At 43.6% G+C, this 26292-nt stretch overlaps 3 protein-coding genes across 3 annotated transcripts; all 3 read left to right on the top strand.

Annotated features, from left to right (window-relative positions):
* Positions 1-5124: 5124 nt before the first annotated feature.
* On the top strand, positions 5125-6052 carry LOC123429823. The gene has a single exon (XM_045113807.1). It carries the CDS (start codon positions 5371-5373, stop codon positions 5725-5727), a length of 357 nt encoding a protein of 118 aa, XP_044969742.1. The 5' UTR covers positions 5125-5370; the 3' UTR covers positions 5728-6052.
* Positions 6053-7680: 1628 nt separating this feature from the next.
* LOC123425607 (adenylyl-sulfate kinase 3-like) lies at positions 7681-12616 on the top strand. Its single transcript, XM_045109301.1, has 7 exons — positions 7681-8013; positions 8496-8645; positions 9493-9642; positions 9795-9913; positions 10013-10097; positions 10997-11043; positions 12264-12616. The coding sequence occupies exons 1-7, from the start codon at positions 7707-7709 to the stop codon at positions 12360-12362; spliced, it is 957 nt and encodes a 318-aa protein (XP_044965236.1). The 5' UTR covers positions 7681-7706; the 3' UTR covers positions 12363-12616.
* Positions 12617-13815: 1199 nt separating this feature from the next.
* LOC123429822 lies at positions 13816-14724 on the top strand. Its single transcript, XM_045113806.1, has one exon. The coding sequence runs from the start codon at positions 14177-14179 to the stop codon at positions 14558-14560; it is 384 nt and encodes a 127-aa protein (XP_044969741.1). The 5' UTR covers positions 13816-14176; the 3' UTR covers positions 14561-14724.
* Positions 14725-26292: the final 11568 nt, after the last annotated feature.

Genomic DNA, 26292 nt, shown 5'->3' with positions numbered 1-26292 from the left:
ATGTCCTGTTCTAATACATTTCATATATTAGATCAGGTGTAAATCAGTTGTTCATAGCATGTAGGGATCTATACCAAATCGTTCTTGGTTGTGATGCTTCCTGTGTAGGAACGTAACCTGCAATATATAAATACCTTAATCAAATGAACTAATTTCCCAAAATTGCATCATTTTTAGATAACCAGTTCATTCTTTTGAACTGAAAATAGGGTTGGAGGGTAACCTATGGTCATTAATTTGCACTTTTGCCAGTATTTGGAGATTTTACGTGCGTTTCTTTGTTCCTTGAACTATTGGCCTGGAATCACTGACCTGGCCTGTTGCATTTCCTATGACATGTAGTCCCCCTTTTGCTCGTAATGATCGAGGAATAATCGGTTAATGAGAGCATACTATAAATTTTCCAATGAAAGTTTAAATTGTCAGATTGCTTCCAAATGGTGGTTCTGTACTTTTAGAATGAGCTTTGCAGCTGTAGCTATTATTCTTTCTATGCTGATAATCTTAGGCCTTGGAGGTTATAATCTAATTTAGCAGTGAGCTTGAAAGATGTTACTTACAATTCAGATGCCTATGTGCAACAGATGCACATTTCGATTGTAGCACTAAGATTATTGCATCAAGTACTCAAACCATTTGCTGTTATTGATTGTGTTGTTTATTTATTTTTTTGAAACGGAGGCAAAAGATTTGCCTCATCGCATTAATTAAGAAGAGAGCAGTACAAGGTTGCGGTTACAAGGCCACTCAGGTCGAAGTGGGAAACAAGTTAAGTACCTCCCTGAAAAATGTTCCCAAAGTGCTTAGCTCCAGCTTTTATCCATAATTGTGCCTCTACCTTGATGGAAGCAACAACTTGGGTAGGCAAGGTTGCTTTATTTTGAAATACCCTGGCATTCCTCTCATTCCAAATTACCCAGCCTTGATGGAAGCAACAACTTGGGTAGGCAAGGTTGCTTTATTTTGAAATACCCTGGCATTCCTCTCATTCCAAATTACCCAGCAGATTAGCATCTTCAGTGATTTTAATGCCTTTTTGCGTGTGCTGGTGGCTGGACCATCAACCTCCCAGCACTTGCGGACAGACGGAAGATCTGCCCATGAGTTGATTTGTGAAGGAATCCCCAGCCAGCCGTTGATTGAGTTCCAAATCCTGACTGAGTAGCGGCATTGTGTTGTTTATGTTTTCTTTACTTGGTGACGATCTTTTAAATATGTGATGCTATTGCATCATGGTTGGTTATTAGCGTTCCAACTGTTTTTTCTGACAATAGGACTTGTTTCAGTGGGAAATATTTTCCTTTTAAATCCCTTGGCCTTGACTTAACTGAAGACACTGGTCACGGGGTTGTGAGTTGCGACTATACATCAAACATACCATCCATATCTTTTGCTGCCTCCGTACAGAATTACTTACCGGAGAAATGAATGTATTTTAGTTCTAGATACATCCATTTTTATCCATTTTCGCAACAATAATTCTGGACGGAGGGAGTATTGTTCTTGGTTGTGATGTTTCCTGTGTACGAACTAAAACCTCGCAGTGCAGTAATATCTCTTACCTTTGTGATGCTTCCGGTTTACCATCGCACGAAACAGTCTGCTTGAAAAATTCTACTGTACCTCCCAGCCCGTAAGGTTCCAGGACCTAATTGCTTAGTGTGATCGTATCATAATTTATTTGATGGAACTTAAGATTACATCAGATACCTACCCACTCTGTTTCTAAATATAAGTCTTTCTAGAGATTCCACTAATGGATTATATATGGATGTACTCCCTCCGTTCTAAAATTCTTCTTACCTTTGTCTAGAAATGAATGTATCTGAATACTAAAACTTGACTAGATACATCGTATCTAAACAAATCTAAGACAAGAATTTTGGGACAGAGGGAGTATGTAGACGTACTTTAGAGTATATATTCATTCATTTTACTTTGTATGTAGACCCTTAATGAAATTTCTTAAAAGACTTATATTTAGAAACAGAGGGAGTATAAGACATTTCAGAGATTTCACTACGAACTGTATACGGAACAGAATTCTGTATTCTATAGTGAAATCTCTAAAAGGTCGGAGGGAGTGGCTTCCAAACATAAGTTCCAAATGGTGATTCTGTCTATTGCTGCAGCTGTCTATGATGAGCTTTGCAGCTGCTTTGCTGTCTAAGCTGTCAATCTTACGCGTTTTCTTGCCTATGCCGTTAATCTTAGGTCTTGGAGTCCGAGTTATCTAATTTAGCAGTTGACTTGAACGATGATGTAGTTTTCCATTCAGATGCCTGTGTGCAGCAGGCATTCGCATTTCGATTGTGGCACTACCATTATTGCAAAAATGGATCTTTGACATTTCGATTATAGCACTAACAAGTCTTGGAAGATTTTGTCTGACATTTGTTTGTCTAGATGACCTATGCTAGCATCCAAGGGTCTCTTCACGTGCTACTATGTTTCTGTGATCAAACTTTTCGGTTGGCGGTATGCCAATTGCCCAGACCGTTGCCTTGTTCTTGATTGTGCTGCTTACCTTACTTGGTGCCGATCTCATGAATATTTGGTGCAACTATCATTGGTGTTGGAAATATTTCTTAGAACAATCCAAACTTGTTTCACAGGGGGAGTATCTTCTTTCCAACTTCTTTTGGCCAGTAGTAACTTAACTGAAAGCAAGCACCGATTTAGACAGTGACCATACGCCAAAGATGTGTGTGATCTTCCAATCTGCTACCATGTCCGTTTAGTCCAGCAGTTAGATGGTGCGCCGCACATGAAGCAATCAGGCATGCTTTTTTTTTTGTAACACAAACGCTGAACCCTTTGCGATGATTGATCAAACCAAGCAGGTACCAGCGCCGCTGGCTGTCCCGAATAATGGTGCGTGCATGATCTCAACCAAGTTGGATGCTTGATCCGAATAGATTGCAGATACCGTACGCACTTGCCCTGTAGATTTGTTTCTTCTTAATAACTAAAATCGGCAGCATATGCTGCCCCTCAACTTGCATACATTTCCAAGTGCCGTGTTTAGGGACCTTGACTGACCGCCGATGATCAGCGGTTGGTTGCGGCGGGATGGGTTATTTGGTGTGGGTTGATGCCAACCAAGATGCATGTCAGGGCTGGTGGTTTAATCAAAGTCGGGCGGTTTGGTTTGATTGTCGTAGTACTGTGGTAGCTGCTGATATCGTGCTCGGTGTGCGCATTTGTTTACGGGAGATGCCGTTGTCTTGTTGATGTTTTGTGATATTCTAGGCCTTGGACCACTTTCACCACTGGCTTTGCTGATATAGTGATCCCACCATACTTATTCTATAAAGTTTGTACACTTAAACAACTTTGGCTTCAACTTCTTGTGAGTCAATTGCAAGAAACCACCACATCTCCGGTTAGGTTTGCAGAAAAACATTAATTCATTAATCCGTTTTAGAAAACATCAAAGAATCTGCTAAGCCGTTGCAAAAAGCGCTCGTGAGATGGTTTGATCCCTTTAATCACTTTCTGACATGTAGGACCGGGCTATAAGAAGTTGTCCTGGCAAACAAATATCATACACACCCCTCAATCTTGAAATAAAAAAGCAATCAACCCCTGCGCCATCGGGAGGAGGCAACCGCTCGTTGCACCTGCCCACGCATCGCCCCCATTGGCTCCTGTCCCCGCCGCCGGAAACCCCACGTCATCGTCGCCGAAAGGGACGCGAGGGCTGGAGTCAGAGCAGCGGCGAAGCACGGCGGGGCCGGGGTCAAGCAGGGCAGGGCTGGGGCCGAGGCGGGGGGAGAGCAGGGCGGCCGGGCGAAGCAGTGGGCGGAGGAGGAAATCACGGCGTCGGCGGAGCAGGGGGGGCGTGGCCTGGGTCGTCGCCGTCGTTTCTGCTGGTGCTCGCTGGCGAGAGCATACCGGTGGACCTCCAAGATTCATCCATGGCAGATGTCGCGCGGCTGTGCACGGGCCGACCCTGCTCCTCTGATCCACCTCCCGCCGCGTGCTGCATGCCGCCGACCCGGCCGTTGTCGAGGAGTGCCGCCAACTATGACCGCGTCGTTGCCGATGCGCAACTCGTTCACATGCGGGGTCGGGAAGGGGTTGACTGCGTTTATTTATTTATTTCAGCGGTGTGTATGTTAAATTTTTACAATGTCAGCTCCTAACAATGAGGCGCCACTTGTCAAAAAATCTATTAAATAGACCAAATCATCCAATCTGTGCTTTTTTGCAATAAGATTAGTGAAAAAGCAGTGCTTTTTTGCAACGAATTAACGACTTGATGGATTCTGCAAACCTAACCGCAAATGTGATAGTTTTGTGCAATTGACTCACTTCTTGTTCAGTGAACATGCAGGTTTGCGACATACATACTTGCTGCCATATTTTTCTTAGATGCAGCTGCTAGTTCCTGGTTGTTAGAAAGTTTGAGATTTTCCTTCACTACCTAGTACGCACCCTCCTTAATTTGTACTCCCTTTCTTCTTAAATATAAGTTTTATAAAAGATTATACTACGAACTACATATAAATGTATATAGATGTATTTTAAAGTCTAGATTCATTCATTTTGTTTTATATGTAGTTTATAATAAAAAAATAAAAGATTTATATTTAAAAACGAAGGAAATACTACTTATATGCCAGTTCAGCTGGTGCACTGAGTTGGCATAAGAGCAAGTACAATAGAGATGAGTCAGCTGACTATAAGGAATAAACTAACATATTTTTGTTTAGTTAGATGAAAGAGAAGAGGAGAGAGAAGGTAAGCAGGCTCTTAGCTAAGAGCCAGCTCTAGCACGTGCTCCTAGGCATTTTGTGAGTATGAAAGGTGGAACATATAATAAAGAAGTATTACACTTTTACAATGAACTATTGTACATGTTGGCTATAAGGTGAGCTATAGATGACATGACAATGGCTTATAACGAGCAGCTGATTATACTATTGTACTTGCTCTAAGGCAGCCGGACGTTTCCTAGGCATCATCGCTGTCATTTTACTTTACAAACGTACCGTACCCTTAAATCATTCATGAGAAGCACATGGCGTCACGTTGCGCGCAGTCAAAGCCCGGCAGGAATTCCCTGATGGCGCCAAATGCAGGATGAAAACAAGGGCGTTCGGGTACACTTGCTCTCCTGCACCTTGCCATTTCTTTATGGACCGCGGCCAATAAACAAGGCTACCTAATCTCGGGCCATGCTGCCATGGCGCCGTTCGAGATCCGACAGTTCATCGCCGCGCCCGGGCAGCAGGCCCATTATATATCCATCTATGGATCTAGCAGATCACACTCCTCCTCCTCCACCATTGATCGCGTCCAGCCTCTACCCACTGACCCTGCGTCCTATACCCTGATCGGCGCCTATCTTCTTCTTGCATTCCCATGGCCAGCCTGGTGCACCAGACGCCGGCCGCGGCGGCGATGGCGTGCAGCGACGACGAGTTCATGCCGCAGAGCTTCGGGTGCTTCGGGCGGTCGCTGTCTCGGGCGTCGTCGGCCCGGCGGCTGGAGTACAGGGCGCTGAGCGCGAGCGGCGAGGGCGAGGAGATCAGGCGCATCGCGCAGGAGGAGCGCTCGGCCAGGGCGAAGCTGCGGTGGAAGGTGGTCGCGCAGGAGATCATGGCGAGGAGGAGGGGCGGCGGCGGCGGCGGAGGGGCGGCGAGGAGGAGGAAGGCGGGGTTCAGCTACGACTCCAAGAGCTACGCGCTCAACTTCGACCAAGGCGCCGCCGCCGAGTAGCGATGGAGCGAGCGGGCGAGATCGAGATGCAGGCATGCAGCTAGCGTCTAGCGTGCGTGGCTGCCGCTGCGGCCAGCCGGCCGGCGACCGATGCCGTCGGGGGAATGGGGCGGCCGTGGCATGATTATTGTTGGTTGAGAATTGAGAATGTGGAGGTCTAGTTTTGGTGCCGGATCTTTCTTGTGTTCTTTGGTTGGTTGTTATTCCTGGTTGAGAATTGAGGTGGCGTGTGCATGCACCGACGGAAGTTGGCTGACGCCACATATTTCATGCATGTGGTGTAATAAGAGTATAAGACGAGCTGCTAGATGTTTCGAAGTGTAAATTCACTGCGTTATTTTATCGAAAATGCCTAGAACTCATCTAGATGAGATATAATTTAATGGTTACAAGAAAAACAAAAAACAGATACAATCACATCAGTACACATGCATTCTAAAGTATCATATTCAATGACTATAAAAAGTAAACTAGACATAACTAAAACTCAACTAATGAGTTTAACAAAAGGACAGTACCGGGCGCCGGCGCGTCGGTCACAACGCAATCGTACGATTGGAAGCTCTCACATCGTTGGATCTCCCCCATGCTCTTTCATCCTCCTCACGCAGCTCAACGAACATCCCCGATCCCCCGTTTCCCCTACATCTCGCACGCGTCGCCGTCTGCGCTCCCGCTCGCTCGTCGTCGTCGTCCCACATCGTCAGCCTGCTCACCGCGCTCGCCGCCGACGTCGTGGTTCGCAGCAACCCACCACCAACATCTCGCCTCCCAAGCAATTTTTTTTGTCAATAGTAGCAAAAGAACAATACGGTTGCAATAAAAAATAGAACGACGGATGTAGCAAATTTGTATAACACATGGTTGCAACATTTTTCCATCATGCTTACAGCTCTGCCATGCCAACGGTCGTAGCAAAAAAAAATACGGTTGCAACAAAACAGACTGACGGATGTAGCAAATTTATATAACGGTAGTAGTATTTTCCATCATGGTTGCAACTCCGGCTACAACTCCGACGAACTTTGGTTGTAACTTCGACGGACGTGGTTGTAGCTTTTTTGATCAACGGGTTGTAGCTTTTTTGGACGCTTGTAGCTTTTGTGGTACGTGGTTGTAGCATTGGCGACACCATTCCTACAGGTCCCCGTGCAGCAATATCACCTGCCGGTCATGGAATCACCCGCCCTCCGTCGCGTTTCTGTTTTGCAGCTCCTCCATCTGCTAGCTCCCGCGTAGCCGGTTGTAGCTTTTCTGTTCATCATGGATCCGACGAAAACAAAATGGATCTGATGGAGACGAAAGAAAGAAGAAGCAGAGAAGAAAGGAAAAAAAAACTAGACACGAGCGGGGATCTAAAGGAGGCGGGGGATCTGACGGAGCGAGCGATAGCGAGCGGCGGAACGCTTTCGCCGGCGTGTAAACGCGAAATGTTTTTTATTAGCAAAATCACATTTTCTCTGCTTTTATAATGATTGTTTCACCCGTATAAATGCACGGCGTGGTGGAGGAGCCGGAAAAACAGAACATGATGCTTGTGAGTTTTGATCGCTGAATGCATACCCCAAATTTTCCGTATGGGAAGTGTAAACTATGATCGGCCGCACAACACACTCACGAATACAGTACTCCCTCCGTTCCTAAATATCTTAAAGGACTTATATTTAGAAACGAAGGGAGTAGATCTTTTTGCGGGAAAACCGCATGCAATGCAACCGGGAAGAAGAGGAACTGATGCCATGTTTCAGAGTTGGGAACCCTTTGTTGAGCGGTCAAACACGATGGATCCGTTGCAGGATGCACCAAGACGCACTCACGTACAAGGTTCAGTGACATGGTTCATCGGTCATGGCGACTGCTAATATGCTTCCACCTCAGAACTTGGCCGCCAAAAATAGCAAGTAACGGGCCACTGGCCCAAAAGCAATTCCAGAAAACAAAAAGGCCCGGCGTGACCATCACTCCTCCTTCCTTCCCCGATGGAAGCAGCAGCAGCGGCAGCAGCACCACGCCCGCGCGCCACTGGCGGCCTCACCGCCTCCACCGCAGGCCCGCACCGCGCGTGCAGCAGCAGCTGGCGCCCTCGCCAACCGCGCGCCGCCTCCTCCTTCTCTTCAAGCGGCGGAGGCCCAGCGGATCTAGGGTTGCTCCCGCGCCTCCGCCACTCGCCCTCCTCCGCGGGGAGGATAGCGGGCGGGGCGCCGCCCCCGCCGGTACGGGCCCGGGACTCCCGCGCCGAATGCGCCGGTCCCCGGTCGAGCGCGGGGCACGTCGGGGTCAACCTAGGCGCGTACCTTCATCTCCTTTTCGTTTCGTTTCCGCTCCGCTCCTTGGGCAATCTGATGATCTGATCCAATGCGGTTGCTGCCTGGTGATCGGGGAGCCTGGCCGTTCAGTCGCATTTTGACGGGGCCCTTTGAGGGGATTCTGGATCAGCGGGGCGTGGCTGTTTTAGGGGCGGTTACCACGCTGGAAATGTTTATCTTTCATGCTACTACTAGTGGTCTGCCGGCATATAGTAGTGCCTAGTGGAATTGTTTTCTATTGAAATCTTGACCTGGGCTTAGAATGCACAATCCCTTCTCCTTGTTATATCGTTCACTGGTAGGTGGTAGCTGACTTCTCATCATCATGGAGCTCAAGGAAGAATTGCTTCTACTTGATGACATTGGCAATGGATATTTCTGTTTAGCCTTCTTGTCTGTAAGATCATTTATATCGTCATTGTGCCTTTTCTTATTGTCGTGTTAATGGCTGTAATCGTGTAGAAGGCGAGAACAGAGCTTTGGAGATGTCGTCAACTGTGCCAAAGTCATCAAATATCTTCTGGCATGATTGCCCAGTGGGCAAGACTGACCGGCAAAATCTACTGAAGCAGAAAGGGTGTGTTGTTTGGATTACAGGCCTTAGTGGTTCAGGTAATTCAAGATTACCTAGGTTGTGATGTGTGCTTCATGAAATGCGGGTGCATTTTTTGAGTTATTCAAGTATGGGTCATTCAACTACATTTTTTTACCTACAGACCGGTATATCTTACTTTAGATTGATCATTTCAGCTTGACACAATTAATTAAGGCCAAAAGGGGTCAATTTTAGGACTCTTCATAATTTAGCTGTTATTTTTTTTCATATTATTATTGTTCAGTCCATCTTTATAGGTCCGTTACATCATATTCAAGTATTAAATTCATCACAAAATAACTTCCAAGTGGTGAAAGGGCAACTCTTAAAATTGTCAAGAGTAGAATATATTAATATATTTATGCTATCTATGTGGCTGATGTTCATCGTGCTTGCGTGCTTGCTAGTATTTCGTTTGTCTTCACCAATGTCTAACTTTGCAGTAAATCAGAACTCTGTTATTTGAAGAGACAATTTGCGCAACTAGAAATTCATAATAATGTATTACCTCCGTCCCGAATTACTCCCTCCGTTCCTAAATATAAGTCTTTTAAGAGATTTCACTAATGGTCTACATACGGAGCAAAATGAGTGAATCTACATTCTAAAATATGTCTATATACATCCGTATGTAGTTCACTAGTGAAATCTCTAGAAAGACTTATATTTAGGAACGGAGGGAGTACTTGTCTTAGATTTGTCTAGATACAGTTGTACATCCACATCTGTATCTAGACAAATCTGAGACAAGTAATTCGGGACAGAGGAAGTAGCATTTATTCTCGACGTAAACTTCTTTTATTTTACTGATGCTTTATTAGTTCCTTTATCTAATTTTATATTGTTATACTTCACCTTGTCAAGGTAAAAGTACCTTGGCATGCACATTAGGTCGAGAGCTCCATACAAGAGGGAAGCTTGCGTATGTTCTTGATGGCGATAACTTAAGACATGGTCTTAACAAGGATCTTGGGTTCGCAGCTGAAGATCGTGCTGAAAATATACGCAGAGTTGGCAAGTATCTCCTGAGCACAGAACTGTATTTGTAGATCTAACAAAGTTCTCATGAAGATAAAAAATTGTAGACATAATAATCATGCTTGTGTTATTATCTTTTACTGTTCACCCATTGGCACTTACATTTTGTTTCAACTATTTTTGAGCAGGTGAAGTTGCAAAGCTATTTGCAGATGCAGGTCTAGTGTGCATTGCTAGTTTTATATCTCCATATAGGAGAGACCGAGAGTCTTGTCGTGCACTGTTGTCAGACGGTAGTTTTATTGAAGTAAGGGGTTCTTCTTATTTTACCTTCGTCTGTATTGAACTTAGCTTCCTACTGGGTTTTTGTCATGACTACTGAACAAACTCCCGTGAATTTTTACAGGTTTTCTTGAACATGTCCTTGGAATTGTGTGAAGCAAGGGATCCAAAGGGCCTTTACAAGCTTGCTCGTGCAGGAAAAATAAAGGGTGAGATTCTCATATAATCTTTGATGTCCAAGCTAAAAATAATCGATGAGTGCTTCACTCTTCAGTTTAGCGAAAACATTTCCTGTTTTTTATTAGGCCATAGCCATATCTTCACTTGAGTAATTCCACTAATCAAATTGAACCACACTATGCATATTTCGGGAAAGCAAAACCGCATAGGAAAATACTATACTCGGTCATTGTCCAAGTCTTGAAACCGTCAATTCTGTGAGGATTGTGATTTGTAATTGCAAGCTCGCAGCCATGCTCAGATGGTTTGATGCACATTCTATGTAGATTAATATTTTCATTGTGTAATGGTGTTATGTATGATCATTGTGGGATCACCGTTTGTAGGCAAGGTTCTGTCTAACTGCACAACTAGCCATCGCCATTGGAATACCAAAGTTGCCTCAAACTCTATTTGATTTTCTTATAATTGATTGATATTTGTGCTGTGAGTTTCTAGGAGCTCCATCAATCAAGTTCTCCTCTAATGCTTAAGACAAGAACAATTGAACTGGGTTAGGCTGTTATAGAAAGAGAAGATGAAAGGTTTTGTATAGTATTAAACATCTTTTTCGGTGTGTCAATTATTAAACATCTTTTTCAGTGTATGTATGTGCATTTGTAAGTTGGGTTAGGCTGTTATCTAGTTGGAAATAGAAAATGTAAAGAAAAATAATAAATCTGAAACCCTCCTTTGCCTCTCATATTTTTGTGTAAGCTCCACATTTTATGAAGGGGAACATTTTGTACCAGTACTTATTTTCACTCTGTTGGCTTTGTTTGACCGTTCTTTTCAAATAATCATGCAATTAAATTTTCGGCATGTCTTGTTAAACCTTGTGTAGTGCACTCATGCTTCACTTTCAAACTCTAATTTTGTCTTTCTGCAGGGTTTACTGGTATTGATGACCCATATGAAGCGCCATTAAATTGCGAGGTACACCATCATATTACATAGTACTCCCTCCGTTCCTAAATACTCCCTCCGTCCGGAAATAATTGTCATAAGAATGGATTTTAGTTCTAGATACATCCATTTTTATTCAGTTGTGCGACAAGTAATTCCGGATGGAGGGAGTATAAGTCTTTCTAGAGATTCCACTATAGACTACATACGGAGTAAAATGAGTGAATCTACGCTCTAAAGTATGTCTATTCATCTGTATGTAGTTCGTAGTGGAATCTCTAGAAAGACTTATACTCCCTCCGTCCCAAAATTCTTGTGTTAGATTTGTCTAGATATGAATGTATCTAAACACGTTTTAGTATTTAGATGCATTCATTTCTAGACAAACCTAAGACAAGAATTTTGGGACGGAGGGAGTACATGCTAAGTGCTATCATTTTCGCATGGTCAAAGTGTGCATTATTTAAGGTGTTAATATGATTTGTTTCTTCTTTCATATATTTAATAGTTGGCTCACTGATATTCTAGCCTAAAATGATTGGATTGGGAAAATGGGACATGATTCATCATTTTTTAAGCATAGTCAAGAGCGCATGCTTAACATGTTAGGCAAAGAGAATGGTCAATATGCTCGATGTTTGATATGATTATTACCATGTATACCAGTTGAATGCATAAGCTGGTCTTTATCGTACTTCCTACGTTCCTAAATATAAGTCTTTCTAGAGATTCCACAACGGACTATATACAGAGCAAAATGAGTGAATCTATCCTCTAAAGTATGTCTATATACATCCATATGTAGTTCGCAGTGAAGACTCTAAAAAGTGAAGACTCTAAAAAGACTTAAACGGAGGGAGTAGATACTCCATCGTAAATGTCGAATTTGCAGCCGCAGGAGACACTCAAATTCATACAATTCATAGCACTCCCTCCAATCCAAATTAATTGATGGAGGGAGTACAAAACTGTACTAAAGCTGCGATAATTAATTTGGATCGGAGGGAGTAGTTATGTTTAATACTCCCTCTGTCACGAATATAAGATGTTTTGAATATTTTAATATGGACTACATACGGTCTAAAATGAGTGAACAACCACACTGTATACATCCGGTTCAGAGTATTTGTGGACGGATGGAGTATAATACAGCTAAGCCGCTTGTGAGAAGTAGGTCGTGATCTCTTCGGATGCTCTTTCCTACCGTTGACAAGCAGTTGCCAAGCATGAATACTTTCCTTTCGTTGCAGATTGAGATCAAGGAAGTGGATGGCGTGTGCCCTTCGCCTTCCGACATGGCGACACAAGTGATTACTTATCTCGAGGAGAAAGGCTTTCTGCACGAGTAGACGGTGACGGAAGCCATGAGCCTGTTGTCATGCTATAGAGAGTATTTCTACTAGATTAGCGCCAGAATAAGTCAAGCGCTGGCAGTTTTTTTTTCTGTGCTTGTTCAGATTTATTGTGTGCGTTGATCTGTCTTACTCGTAGTTTCTGTCCTTTTAACTTATCTTAGCCGCGCTAGGAAAATGTATTGTGCAAATTGCAATGGCATCCAGAGCAGCAGGGGTAGTAGGAGTTTGTTGCTAATTTATTCGCCTTACAACCTTGTGCTGGTTCCTGGTTGTTGTGATGAGGTGCAACAGCATGCTGACCATTTCAATTTTCCAATTATTGAGACTCGTCTGCCTTATTGCTTGCAGCACAGACCAAAACGATTGTAGTATCCCTTCAATCCAAATTTAAAATAAAAACCTGTAGTACGTTCGTGCATTATCCGAAGCGAATGCTAACTCGAAATAATAAATGCGTAAAGATTTATAGAGTATTTAGGAACGGAGGAAGTGACAGGAAGCGCATATCTTGAAATGTTTATCTGGTCAATGAAGGCCGCTCATACATCTTGCCATGCCAGGACAATAAGACCCACTTCACCTTTCCCTCAAAAGTAAATAAAAGAAGGATAATACAGTACAATTCAGCAGGCCACGGAATACGATGGGTGGTCGAATGGATCCGCACGTGGATTGCAGACCCTGGATTGAATGGATCCGCACGTGGAAAATCAACTTATGGTTGAAAAAAAATCAACTTATGGTTGAAAAAAAATCAACTTATTCCGTGGCCTGCAATCCACGTGCAGTACAATTCAGTACAATTGACATCTAACTCTTAATTCGTGGCAAATCAACTTATGGTTAAAAAAAAATCGTGATTAAATGGTTAGAGGGACAGTGGTATGTCCAATTCATTAAGGTTTAAGTGTTGATGCTTGCATTATTTTTGAATTTATTTCAGAATTTTTGACGATATGTTTTCAGTGTGAGGATACATTTTTGTCGACGACGAGACACCTATGATGACTATAAATCTCAGCATGATATATTGGTCCAGTCTTTCGAAGATGCTCGTAAAGGTAGAGTGTACATATGTAGTTCATATGAATGACTGTATGCATGTGTACATAAACACTTGCGTCTGTATTATGTTTAAAAAAAACTCTTACCTCGTGACATTGGAACGCCGGGTACGGCAAATGGTTTTGGCTGAGCGGGGCGACGAGGTGTGGCTTCTTTACCGGGTCAATCCTTCTCCCGTTCCGTCGGCGATACATGAACCATTCACGATGGCCACGGCACTTGGCCACAACATGCTCCACCGTACGATGAGACGACCGACCAGGCTCCGCTCTGGGAGTGGACGGAGCTATGGTGTAAAATAATAAAGTGAGCAAACAGCAGCTTCGCAAATTCTAGAAGCGGTGGATTATCGAACGGGCCCCTTGCTTGCACCTGCTGGTGCGACACCACCCACAACCGGTCAAAACACAGCCCCGGAACGCGGAAAACCCAACGAAACCTCCTCGGCGCAGGCCGTGCGCCCGCCGGCGGAAGCGACGAGTCGACGACGACCGCGCCGGCACATACTTACAAGACAAACCCACCCCGACGGCCACCTGCGCCTTCCCCGCCGCTGACATACATATAAACTGCCCGCGCGCGCTCCCTTCCACGCCACCACTTCCCTCCCCTCCCCTCCCCCCGCACTCCACGCAAACCAAAGCCCGCGCACGCAACCGGCCGACGGCGCCAAATAAAACGGCACGCGACGATCAGCGAGGGCCGCGAGGAGGAAGCAGCAGCAGCGACAGAGGGCCGGCTGGATGGTGTTCAGCGGCGCGTGGCTGGCGGCGGCGGCGATGGTGCCGGCGGAGCTGTGCCAGGGCGCGCCGCGGCCGGGGCAGCGGCGGCGGCTGCGGGCCGACGAGGTGCTGCGCGCGCTGCTCACGCCGCCCGCGCGGGAGCTGGAGCGCCTGGCCGACTGCCTCTACGTCTTCTTCTGCCTACCGCTGCCGGAGCCGGACCAGTACCACATGCCGGCGTCCGGGCGCGGCGGCTGGATGGCGCGCCGGCCGCCCGGCGCCGTGCTGTACAGCTACCGGAGGTCCCTCTCGCTCTCCTCCGACGGCGGCGGCTCCGGCTCGTCGTCGTCGTCCACGTGGATGGCCGGCTCCGAGGTGGAGGGGCTGTATTACTCGGACGACTAGGAAAGCATGCCGTGATGTGCGTGTGTGGCGGTGGTCGTGTCGGGCTCGTGTTAGCTAGGCGGCACCGCCGTTTTGTCCGTTCCATTCTTTGCTGTACATATTGGCTTGGTTGATTGGCTTCAACGAGGAATCAAGACTGTTTTTCTCGTTTGGTTCTTTTTCGATTCTTTGATTCGAAACGCTGTAAACAGATACAGACAGTACGCCCGTTCGTTAAGGAAACAAAGTTCTAAACGAAACGAAGAATGTTTCTTTTCCCTGTAGTAATTAGCATATATTAAGTATTAATAATATTATCCATGTCCTTACAAACACACTCATACAAAAAATAAAAATACATTTAAATCAGATCACAACAAATGCTTAACCAGGTTACTGTCACCGAATATCAACTTACTCTCTTCTGGGTTAGTCTCACAACCCTCGACATATTCGTAATCTAATCAGAACGGATCCAAATCCCATCGCATGGTCATCTGACCATTCATCATGTAGTCTTCTATTGGTCAACACATCATGTTATCAACATTCTCTGATGTTCACACGAGACGAGTTCTACCATCATTACTAACACTGATATGGTTGATCATCTACTGAGGTCTGGTCAGGCTGTTCAATACTGTGGACGCGGCTATTCCAATAGATTTGACACTCTGCAGAGTTTGCATACTTTACCCACACTATGGAGCACTGACCTCGTGATCACATTCGGGTGGATCAATGTTGCTCCAACGAAATTTGTCTGACCCGTGACTCTTTCATCGTACCACCGGCATTCATCCTTCCCCGGAGTCCTGCCCTAGGTGGCCCTGTGTCCTCGTGACACCTGCCACCGTCGTAGCCAAACTAAACTGTCCCATCCGAGGACGCCGACACAAATAACTCAACTGGCTCACAGGGTTATCACTGCCTACCTGATAAGGGTAGCAAGCGAGCATAATCCTCTCTCTTTGGAGGTACCGGTGAAAGAGCACGCGATCAGACCAAGTCAAGACCGTCCCATATCGGCAAATGTTGTTGCACTGATGAGCCCGGACAGGTGACTCTGATCAACCAACTAGGTATCCTATCCCGAATATTATCTGTCATAGCTGACGCTACGATGTCATAGCAATCCGATAATTGATAAGCTCAAGCCACTACTGTTAATCCATATCCATAAACTGTCGGATGAAACACAAAGTAATCATAGACAGTAATCTCAACAGTATAATGTAAATGGCAAACTATTACTTTACAGATTCTAGCTATAAGTTAGACCTTCGGAACCCTCGCATAAAATCGACAAATAAATCGGTAGCCACCAGAACGGTCTTTACAACACATATCCGGGACATTACCGGAATAACTCAACCCCGACTCAAGACGGCTGGAAAGCAGCTCAGAGCATGAGACGGTGTTGATAAGAAGAATGTAGCAGTTCCCTAAGACGGCCGAAGAACAGCTCAAAGCATAGGATCACTTCCACGGAAAGAAATTCAATAGTTGCCCGTGACGGTCGAAAAGCAGCTCAGAACATGAGCTAGCTGCTCACAAGAGAAATATAAAGTTGGCATCCACCCCGGACGGCCGAAAATAGCTCAGACTCAGGCATGGTGCCGTTATTGAAGAAAATGCGAGCAAGGGTTCGTCAGCATCTCATACATCGCATTACTATACACTCAGTCATAAGCATTATAAATTAAATATGCAATGGCATCACAGAGCAAAGTTTGAGGGCATATATTAGATGAAAAGTAATACTTGTAACTAGTACTAATGTCATCACAATTATATGCAAATGCAGACTAACAGGTGATACAGATAAACATACAGAGTACACACAAAGTTATCACGCAAGTCTGGAGCTCATGGTAAGAGGTTGGTTTGCCTGAGGGTCGACAAATACTCCGGGAAGAAGCGCGACAAAACATCAGGAAGATTTGCCGGAGAGGTTTCCCTCTCGGAGGGCTCAATCGTAGGGCAAGGGCAAAAAAATCATTTCTACTGTGCAAACATATTAAGAAAATCATACTATCGAGACGGGCTCGACGAGACGAAGACGTGGGCGCTGGTTTTACCTCAATGGGAGCTACAAGCGAAAAGTTATGGCTATTCGTTGTTTAGGCAGAAAATAAATAAAAAACATATTCTGTTTCGGTCTAAACCAGTGAACGTCCACTACTTAAGCAGTTCGGCCGACAGGGTTTAAACAGAAGGCACATTTCGGAAAATACGCTTTCGGTAAACCGAAAGCGTACTTTACACTTTACGCCTTCACTTAAAAACGTGCGGGCCCGAGGGGTTGACTTCTTAGCCGGCTGACGGGTGGGACCCACCCTATCCCCTCTTTCTCTCTCCTCCCCTTCTCTCTCTCCTGCTCATCTCCTTCCTCTCTTCATCGCGAGAGGGCCAGGGGAGGCGTCGGCCATCGTGGTTGCCGTCGCTCCGCCGCGCGGGAGTTGGGACCGGTGGCTGAGGTCGATGCCCCGTGCCACACCGCGCCCGTGGGAGGTGGCCTTGCTGCCGGGGACGGCCGGAGCAAGGCCAGCGGCGGCTGCAGTGCCATGGCCATGGCGGTGAGAAGAGCACGGGGAGCTCGGCAGAAGGGGGCGAGGAGGCTACTGGGGCTCGAGGGTTCCCGGGAGAGGCTCGAGGACGCCTTAAATAGCTCCGGGTGAAGGTTCTCGCAACGCCGGGAGAAGCTCCGAGAATCCATGGCGAGATTCCGTCGCTAGCCACCTCCATGAGCAAGGGAACAAGGGGTAGAGGTCTCCAGAGTGTTCACGCACGCCGGGAAAAACTCTACGACACTCCCGGACAAGCTGGAACTCGCTGGAGACATGCTCCCGTCAACCTCGATGCACAAAGCTTGGTTTTGGCACGCTCTGCACATGGTCACCGCGGTGCCACGACATTTCCACACCACACTCCATGCCAAAAGATGTCTAGGCTCATCTACACACTGCTCTGAGTTGACCTATGCATCTGGACAGCACCGGGGAGCAATGATGTGACCAAACCAAAGCCAAATAGTCTCCAACAACAAGGTGTTTGTGCTGTGGTGTGACCACCACAGTGCACCTCTTGTCATGATCTTTGGTTGAGGTTGACCACTCACTAAGGTCACCATCCTGGCCAAAATTCAGCACAAACAAATAAGTCAAGGGGGTACTTCCTTTGTAACTTGGCATTCTGACCAGAAATGAAGAAGATGATGCCGGGGTTGATTGGCTAGATGGAAATGGATCAACTTGGAGGAGACTAATGATTTAGGCATATGAAGTCACTGTAAAAGTTCCATACCATTTGCCTAAATATAAATGGTACTTCCTTCACAATGCTCCAATCTGGACAGGATCTTAAATAATTTACCGAGGAAGAATGGATTGATGGAATGGGCTAAATTTTGGTGGACAAGGATGATTTATCATAATGAACCACTCTGCAAAATTACAACTCAAGGGAAACAAGGAATCAAGCACTTGCTTTGCAAACAGAAAATCTGGACAGAATTTGCAAAGGGATATTGTGCTTAATTTTTGAATTGGGGAACTTGATGTTTTGATGGAAATAATGAAAATATGGATATGAGAAACTCCAAAAATTATTTGGGAGTTTTACTAGCTACCAAAATGGTAGTTCCTTTGGAAAGGCCCCAAAATGGAATATTGGCTTTAAATAGGAAAAAGGCATTTTTCCCTACTTAGTGATGGCCAATATTTTATGAGAGCTTCATATGATCACAAAGAATGTCTCCACAAGTTTTCATGACCTTGGGAGATGGATAGATATTTTCTTGGATTTAATTCCTCATAAGGACAGAATCAGGAATTAGTTCTAGAGGAGAAATATTGCATATGACTTAGCAATATTTTGCACATCTAGGGTTTATGAGGGAAGGATGATATCTAGGAATATTTGGAGGATCAACAGAGCAAGGGAAATGATGGCTCCTTTGTAAAACAAAGGCAGGATTCCCAGTTCCAATATTTCAGAGCTAGGGTTTCAAAGAGGTTCGGGGTTTACTCAATAATGGCAAGCTGGCACAAGGACATGGGAAAGGCACTCAGAGGTTGAGGATAGACTAGATTCACCTGGTCATTTGCCAAATTCCAGAGGAAAAATCTGGGAGAGAAAAGCTAGGAAGGAATGACATCACAAAAATCGATAACCCTATTTTTGGGGTGTTACATGTATTTATCAACAATATAATTAGCATAATCAGCATACCAAGGTGTACTATTAGAAACATTTATTGCAGCTAATTGTTCATCAGGAAAGCTATCATTAATAGGTTGTGGGTCATCAAGAATATTTTCAAGCCTAGACAAGTTTTCAGCTACGGGGTTCTCTGCTCCTTTCCTATTAGTGATATGCAAATCAAATTCTTGTAACAGAAGAACCCACCTAATGAGTCTAGGTTTAGCATCTTTCTTTTCCATAAGATATTTAATAGCAGCATGATTAGTGTGAACAATAACTTTACAATCAACAATGTAAGATCTGTATTTATCACAAGCAAACACTACTGCTAAGAATTATTTTTCAGTAGTAGCATAATTTCGTTGAGCATTGTCCAGAGTTTTACTAGCATAATGGATAACATTCAATTTCTTATCAACTCTTTATCCTAGAACAACACCAACAACATAATCACTAGCATCACACATAATCTCAAAAGGCAAGTTCCAATCAGGTGGTTGAACAACAGGTGCAGTAATTAAGGCTTTCTTTAGTGTTTCGAAGGCTTCCAAACAATCATCAACAAACACAAAAGGAATATCCTTTTGCAAAAGATTTGTAAGAGGCCTAGAAATTTTAGAAAAGTCTTTGATAAACCTCCTATAGAAACTAGCATGACCAAGGAAACTACGAATACCTTTGATATCTTTAGGACATGGCATTTTCTCAATTGCATCAACCTTGGCTTTGTCCACCTCAATGCCTCTTTCAGAAATTTTATGGCCCAAAACAATACCTTCATTAACCATAAAGTGGCACTTCTCCCAATTCAAGACAAGATTTGTTTGTTCACATCTGTGCAAAACTCGATAAAGATTGCTTAAACAATCATCAAAAGACTTCCCATAAACAGAAAAGTCATCGATGAAAACCTCAACAATCTTTTCAAAGAAATCAGAGAATATAGCAGTCATACATCTTTGAAAGGTAGCAGGTGCATTACATAAACCAAAAGGCATACATCTATAAGCATAAGTTCCAAAAGTACAAGTAAAAGTGGTCTTTTCTTGATCAGGTTGTGAAACAGGTATTTGTGAAAAACCAGAATATCCATCAAGAAAGCAAAAATGTGTGTGTGCTTAGATAGTCTTTCTAACATTATATCAATAAAAGGCAGAGGGTAATGATATTTTCTAGTTGCTTTTTTTAATTTTCTAAAATCAACTACCATTCTATAGCCTATGACAATTCTTTGTGGAATAAGTTCATTCTTATCATTAGGAACAACAGTAATACCTCCCTTATTGGGGACACAATGTACATGACTTACCCATCTACTATCAGCTATAGGATAGATTATACCCGCTTCTAGAAGTTTCAATATTTCTGTTCTTACCACTTCTTCCATCTTCGGATTTAACCAACGTTGGTGATCAACAACGGGTTTAGCATCAGGTTCCATATTAATCTTGTGCTGACATAGAGTGGGACTAATGCCCTTAAGATCATCAAGAGTATATCCAATTGCAGCTCGGTGCTTCCTTAGAACTTTCAATAATCTTTCTTCTTCATGTTCTGAAAGGTTAGCACTAATAATAACAGGATATATCTTTTTCTCATCAAGATAAGCATATTTCAAAGTGTTTGGAAATTGTTTTAAGTCAAACACATGATCACCTTTAGAGTTTCAATAGGAAAATTGTGTTTAAGCAGAGGTTGTTGTTCGAAAAAGATTCTATCTATTTCATTTCTTTCACGCATATGCAAATCATTTTCATGGTCTATCAAATATTGTTCTAAAGGATTAGTAGGAGGTACAACAATAGAAGCAAGACCAATAATTTCATCCTTACTATGCAAATCTTTCTTATGCGGTTGTCTACTAAACTTGGAAAAGTTAAATTCATGAGATCCATCACCAAAGCTAACACCGATAGTTGTTTCTTACAATCTATTTTGGCATTGACGATGTTCAAGAAAGGTCTAACAAAGATAATTGGACAAAAGTCATCTTGTGGGGAGCCAAGAACAAGAAAATCAGTAGGGTATTTTATCTTCCCACACAAGACTTCAAGATCTTTGAGAATCCCAATTGGTGATATAGTATCTCTATTGGCAAGTTTAATAGTAACATCTATGTCTTCTATTTCAGCACGTGCTATTTCATTCTTAATTTCTTCAAATAAAGAAAAAGGAATAGCACTCACACTAGCACCTAGGTCAGATAACCCATGATAACAGTGATCTCCTATCTTAACTGAGACAACATGCATGCCAACAACTGGTCTATGTTCATCTTTTTTATTCGGTTTGGCAATTCTAGAAGCTTCATCACAGAAGTAAATAACATGCCCATCGATATTATCGACCAAGAGACCTATAATCATAGCAACACTAGGTTCAACTCTGATTTGTTCAACTGGTTTGGGTGTTCTAACATAACTTTTGTTAACCATAATTGAAGCTTTAATATGTTCCTTCATCCTAACAAGGAAAGGTGGTTTTTCAATATAAGCAGTGGGAACAACTGGATCAACGTTGTAAATGATAGTTTCTTCTTTATCTTCTACTGGTTCTTTAATTTCTTCTTTAATAGGTGGGTGATATTTAAACCACTTCTCCTTAGGGAGATCAACATGAGTAGCAAAAGATTCATAAAAGGAAACTACTATCTCTGAGTCAAGTCCATATTTAGTGCTAAACTTTTGAAAAGCATCGGTATTCATAAAAGATTTAACACAATCAAACTTAGGTTAAATACCTGACTCTTTACCTTCGTCGAGTTCCCAATCTTCAGAGTTGCGTTTAACTCTTTCTAAAAGATCCCACCGGAATTCAATAGTCTTCTTCACAAAAGAACCTATACAAGAAGTATCGAGCATGGATTGATCATTACGAGAAAGTCGAGCATAAAAGTTCTGAATAATAATTTCTCTTGAGAGCTCATGATTGGGGCATGAATATAACATTGAATTAAGCCTCCCCAAGCTAGAGCAATACTTTCTCCTTCACGAGGCCAAAAATTATGTATATAATTCTGATCACGATGAACTAGATTCATAGGATAATTTTTTTGATGGAATTCCAATTTCAACCGATTCCAGTTCCAAGATCCAATATCATCGCATAGCCTATACCATGTCAATGCTTTTCCCTTCAAATATAAAGGGAAAACCTTCTTCTTATCTTCATATTCGGGTAAACCTGCAAGCTTAAACAATCCACAAAATTCATCCAGATATATCAAGTGCATATTAGGATGTTCGGTTCCATCTCCTGCATAAGGATTAGCTAGCAGTTGTTCTACCATACCCGAAGGAATTTCATATTCAATATTTTCAGTAGGTGCAGTAGGTTGAGGGGCAAATAATTTTGGTTCCAGTTGAGGTGAAGATACCCCGAACAAACCCCTCAAAGGATTGTTTTCCATAGTAGCAAGTGACAATAAATTTCAGCACGTAGTAATAATGTTTCCTTACCAATTTCCACTTACCAAGAGCTCTTCACTCCCCGGCAACGGCGCCAGAAAATAGCCTTGATGACCCACAAGTATATGGGGTCAATTGTAGCCTTTTCGATAAGTAAGAGTGTCGAACCCAATGAGAAGCAGAAGGAAATGACAAGTGGTTTTCAGCAAGGTAATGTCTGCAAGTGCTAAAATTGGAAGTAGCGGAGTAGTTTGATAGCAAGATAATTTGTAATGAGCAAGTAATGATAGTAGTAACAAAAGTGCAGCAAGGTAGCCCAATCCTTTTTTAGGCAAAGGACAGGCCAAAGTAGTCTCTTATGATAAGCAAAGTGTTCTTGAGGGTACACGGGAATTTCATCTAGTCACTTTCATCATGTTGACTTAATTCGTGTTCGCTACTTTGATAATTTGGTATGTGGGTGGACCAGTGCTTAGGTGATGTTCTTACTTGAACAAACCTCCTACTTATGATTAACACTCTCGCAAGCATCCGCAACTACGAGAAAAGTATTAAGAATAAATTCTAACCATAGCATTACACTTTTGGATCTAATCGGTCCCTTACGGAATAGCGCATAAACTAGGGTTTAAGCTTCTGTCGCTCTCGCAACCCATCATCTAATAACTACTCTACAATGCATTCCCTTAGGCCCAAATATGGTGAGGTGTCATGTAGTCGACGTTCACAGGACACCACTAAGGGAATCACAACATACATATCATCAAATTATCGAACACATATCAAGTTCACATGATTACTTGCAACATGATTTCTCCCGTGATCTCAAGAACAAAAGTAACTACTCACAAATGATAATCGTGCTCAAGATCAGATGACTATTAAATAGCATAATGGATCTAAACATATAATCTTCCACCAAATAAACCATATAGTAATCAACTACAAGATGTAATCAACACTACTAGTCACCTACAAGCACCAATCTATAGTTCTGGTACAAAGATTGAACACAAGAGATGAACTAGGGTTTGAGAGGAGTTGGTGTTGTTGAAGATGTTGATGAAGATAGCCCTCCCCAAGATGGGAGAGTTGTTGGTGATGATGATGACGATGATTTCCCCCTCTGGGAGGGAAGTTCCCCCCACGGAATTGCTCCGCCGGAGGGCAAAAGTGCTCCTGCCCAAGTTCCGCCTCGAGACGGAGGTGCCTCATCCCGAAAGTCCTCCCCTACTTTTTTCTAGGTCAAAGTGACTTATATACCAGAAGAGGGGCACCGCAGGTAGGCCTGGGTGAGCACAACCCACCAGGGCGCACCTGAGGGGCCTGGTGCGCCCTGGTGTCTTGTGCTCACCAGGTGGCCCCCTCCGGTAGCTCTTTGCTCCATTATTTTTTATATTCCAAAAAAAATCTCCGTGAAGTTTCAACTCATTTGGAGTTGTGTAGAATAGGTAACATGATGTAGCTTTTCCAGGTCTAGATTTCTAGCTGCCGGTATTCCTCCCTTTTGTGCAAACCTTGCATATTATGAGAGAATATGCATTATAAATACTCCGAAAAGCATTATTATACAATATAACAACATAAATAACAGTAGGAAAACATGATGCAAAATGGCGTATCAATTCATCATGCAACAGTCATAACATAGGGTGATACAGAACTAGCTCCAATTCATCAATGTAATGTAGGCATGTATTCCATATATAGTCATACGTGCTTATGGAAAAGAACTTGCATGACATCTTTTGTCCTACCCTCTCGTGACAGCGGGGTCCTAATGAAAACTAAGGGATGTTATGGCCTTCTTTTAATAGAGAATCAGACCAAAGCATTAACACTTAGTGAATACATGAACTCCTCAAACTACGGTAATCATCGGAAAGAATCCCAATTATTGTCACCCTGGGGATGTGGATCATAACTCATAATAGGTGTCTATAACTTGCAAGATAGGATCAAGAACACATATATATTCATGAAAACATAATAGGTTCAGATCTGAAATCATGGCACTCGGGCCCTAGTGATAAGCATTAAGCATACCAAAGTCATAGCAACATCAATCTCAGAACATAATGGATACAAGGGATCAAACCCTAACAAAACTAACTCGATTACATGATAGATATCATCCAACCCATCACCGTCCAGCGAGCCTACGATGGAATTACTCACGAACGATGGAGAGCATCATGAAATTGGTTATGAAGGATGGTTGGTGATGACGACACCGTCGAGTTCCCCTCTCCGGAGCCCAAATCAGACTCTAGATCTGCCCCCGAGAGGAAGAACAGGAGGTGGCAGCGTGTAACGCCCAAGATGCGGTCCTATCCTTATTTTGGTGCGAGGGCCTCGACAGGGATAGAAACGCATCTCGTCGTTTCGCAAGAATGGAAATCGTTACAAGTACATGTACTGAAAAGATGAGTATAAGGAGTTGGCTTACACTTGCCACAAGCTACATCAGAGTCACATCAGTGCAACACATACAATCATCATGAAGAAGAGAAGGGTCCGTCTACGGATGAAAACAAACGATAAAAGAACGACGTCCATCCTTGTTATCCCAGGCTGCCGGCCTGGAACCCATCCTAGGTCGATGAATAATAATAAGAAGAAACACCAAATGAACAATCAATGCGCTCGTGTCAAATAAATCTTTACTTGTACCTACAACTGGTGTTGTAGTAATCTGTGAGCCACATGGACTCAACAATCTCATTTCCAAAGGTATCAAGACTAGCAAAGCTTAATGGGTGAGGTATGGTTAAGTGGTGAGGCTGCATCAAGCGACTAAGCATTTATTTGAGGTGACTAACTTATGAGTACAAGAATAAAGAGGGGGGATGATCTACACATAATCGGACGTGAACTAATAATGATCAAATGAATGATCCTGAACACCTACTTACGCCAGACATAACCCCACCATGTCCTCAGTCGGAGAAAGGAACTCACGAGAGAGACGGTCATGGTTGCGCACACAGTTGGCATATTTTAATTAAGCTTACTTCAAGTTATCTAGAACTAGATGTTAAAGAAAGTTTCCACGTTGCCACGTAACCGCGGGCACGGCTTTCCGAAAGATTTAACCCTGCAGGGGTGCTCCAACTAGTCCATCAAAAATTGCCACAAGCCGCATAAAAAACCTCAATCACGAAACTCGTGATCTCCTCGGGTTCCTTAGTGGAAAACCTCAACTCTGAGATAGCCCAAAGCATCACCGGAATCCCGATGCACAAGATATTTTGTCAAAGGTAAAACTAATCCAGCAAGGCCGCCCGACGTGCCGACAGTCCCGATAGGAGCCACGTATCTCGTTCTCACGGCACGACCAGATGGGTAAAACGTCAGGTTGACTAAACTCTGGGTGACTAGGGGTCGCGGGACATCGCCCGGTTTGGACCAACACTAATGCGGAGCACTGGCCCGGGGGTTGATTAATTATCCACGGGGTCCGGAAAGTCCCTATGCAATTTTATTAGGTTATTAGGCAAATGTAGTACCAAAGTTGGGCCTTGCCAGACCAGTTTTAATCTAAGACGAATAATCAAGCGGGTGCCCATAACAACCCCGATCATGTTAGGAGTGCTCAATTATGGAATATAACACCGGTAACTGAAACTAAGGCGGCAAAGGTGGAACAAAACACGAGGCTAGAAAGGCCGAGCCTTCCACCTTTTACCAACTATATATGTGCATTAAATTAAATAGCATTTAATAGGGTGATATAACAAGGAACCCATATTAACATATGGAAGCAACTGCACATGCAACTAGCAATGCTAACACATGGTTAAGCAAGTGGTAACATAGCCAATCAGTGGTTTGCTAGGTTGTAGAAAGGTTGAAGGTTTTCATGGTAATGTTGAGAGGCTGACATTTAAGTGGTAGGCAACGAGACATATCGAAAGAAACGAGTCAACTAGCATGGCATAGATAGTAATGGTATCTAGGGAAATGGTCATCTTGCCTAAGATCCCACTTGGAAGAAGAACGACTTCGTGAAGCACACGAACTGACGTAGTCGAACGAGTCCTCACATTTCGGCATGCTTGCAGAACTCTATCGAGACGAAGCAAACCGGAAACAAGAATCAACACATATATTCACCACGGCACATGCACGACATGATGC

The sequence above is a fragment of the Hordeum vulgare genome, chromosome 2H (genome assembly GCF_904849725.1).
Source record: "Hordeum vulgare subsp. vulgare chromosome 2H, MorexV3_pseudomolecules_assembly, whole genome shotgun sequence".
Lineage (NCBI taxonomy): Eukaryota > Viridiplantae > Streptophyta > Magnoliopsida > Poales > Poaceae > Hordeum > Hordeum vulgare.
The sequence above is the reverse complement of the archived record's forward strand: the minus strand, read 5'-3'. Positions and strand labels throughout refer to the sequence as shown.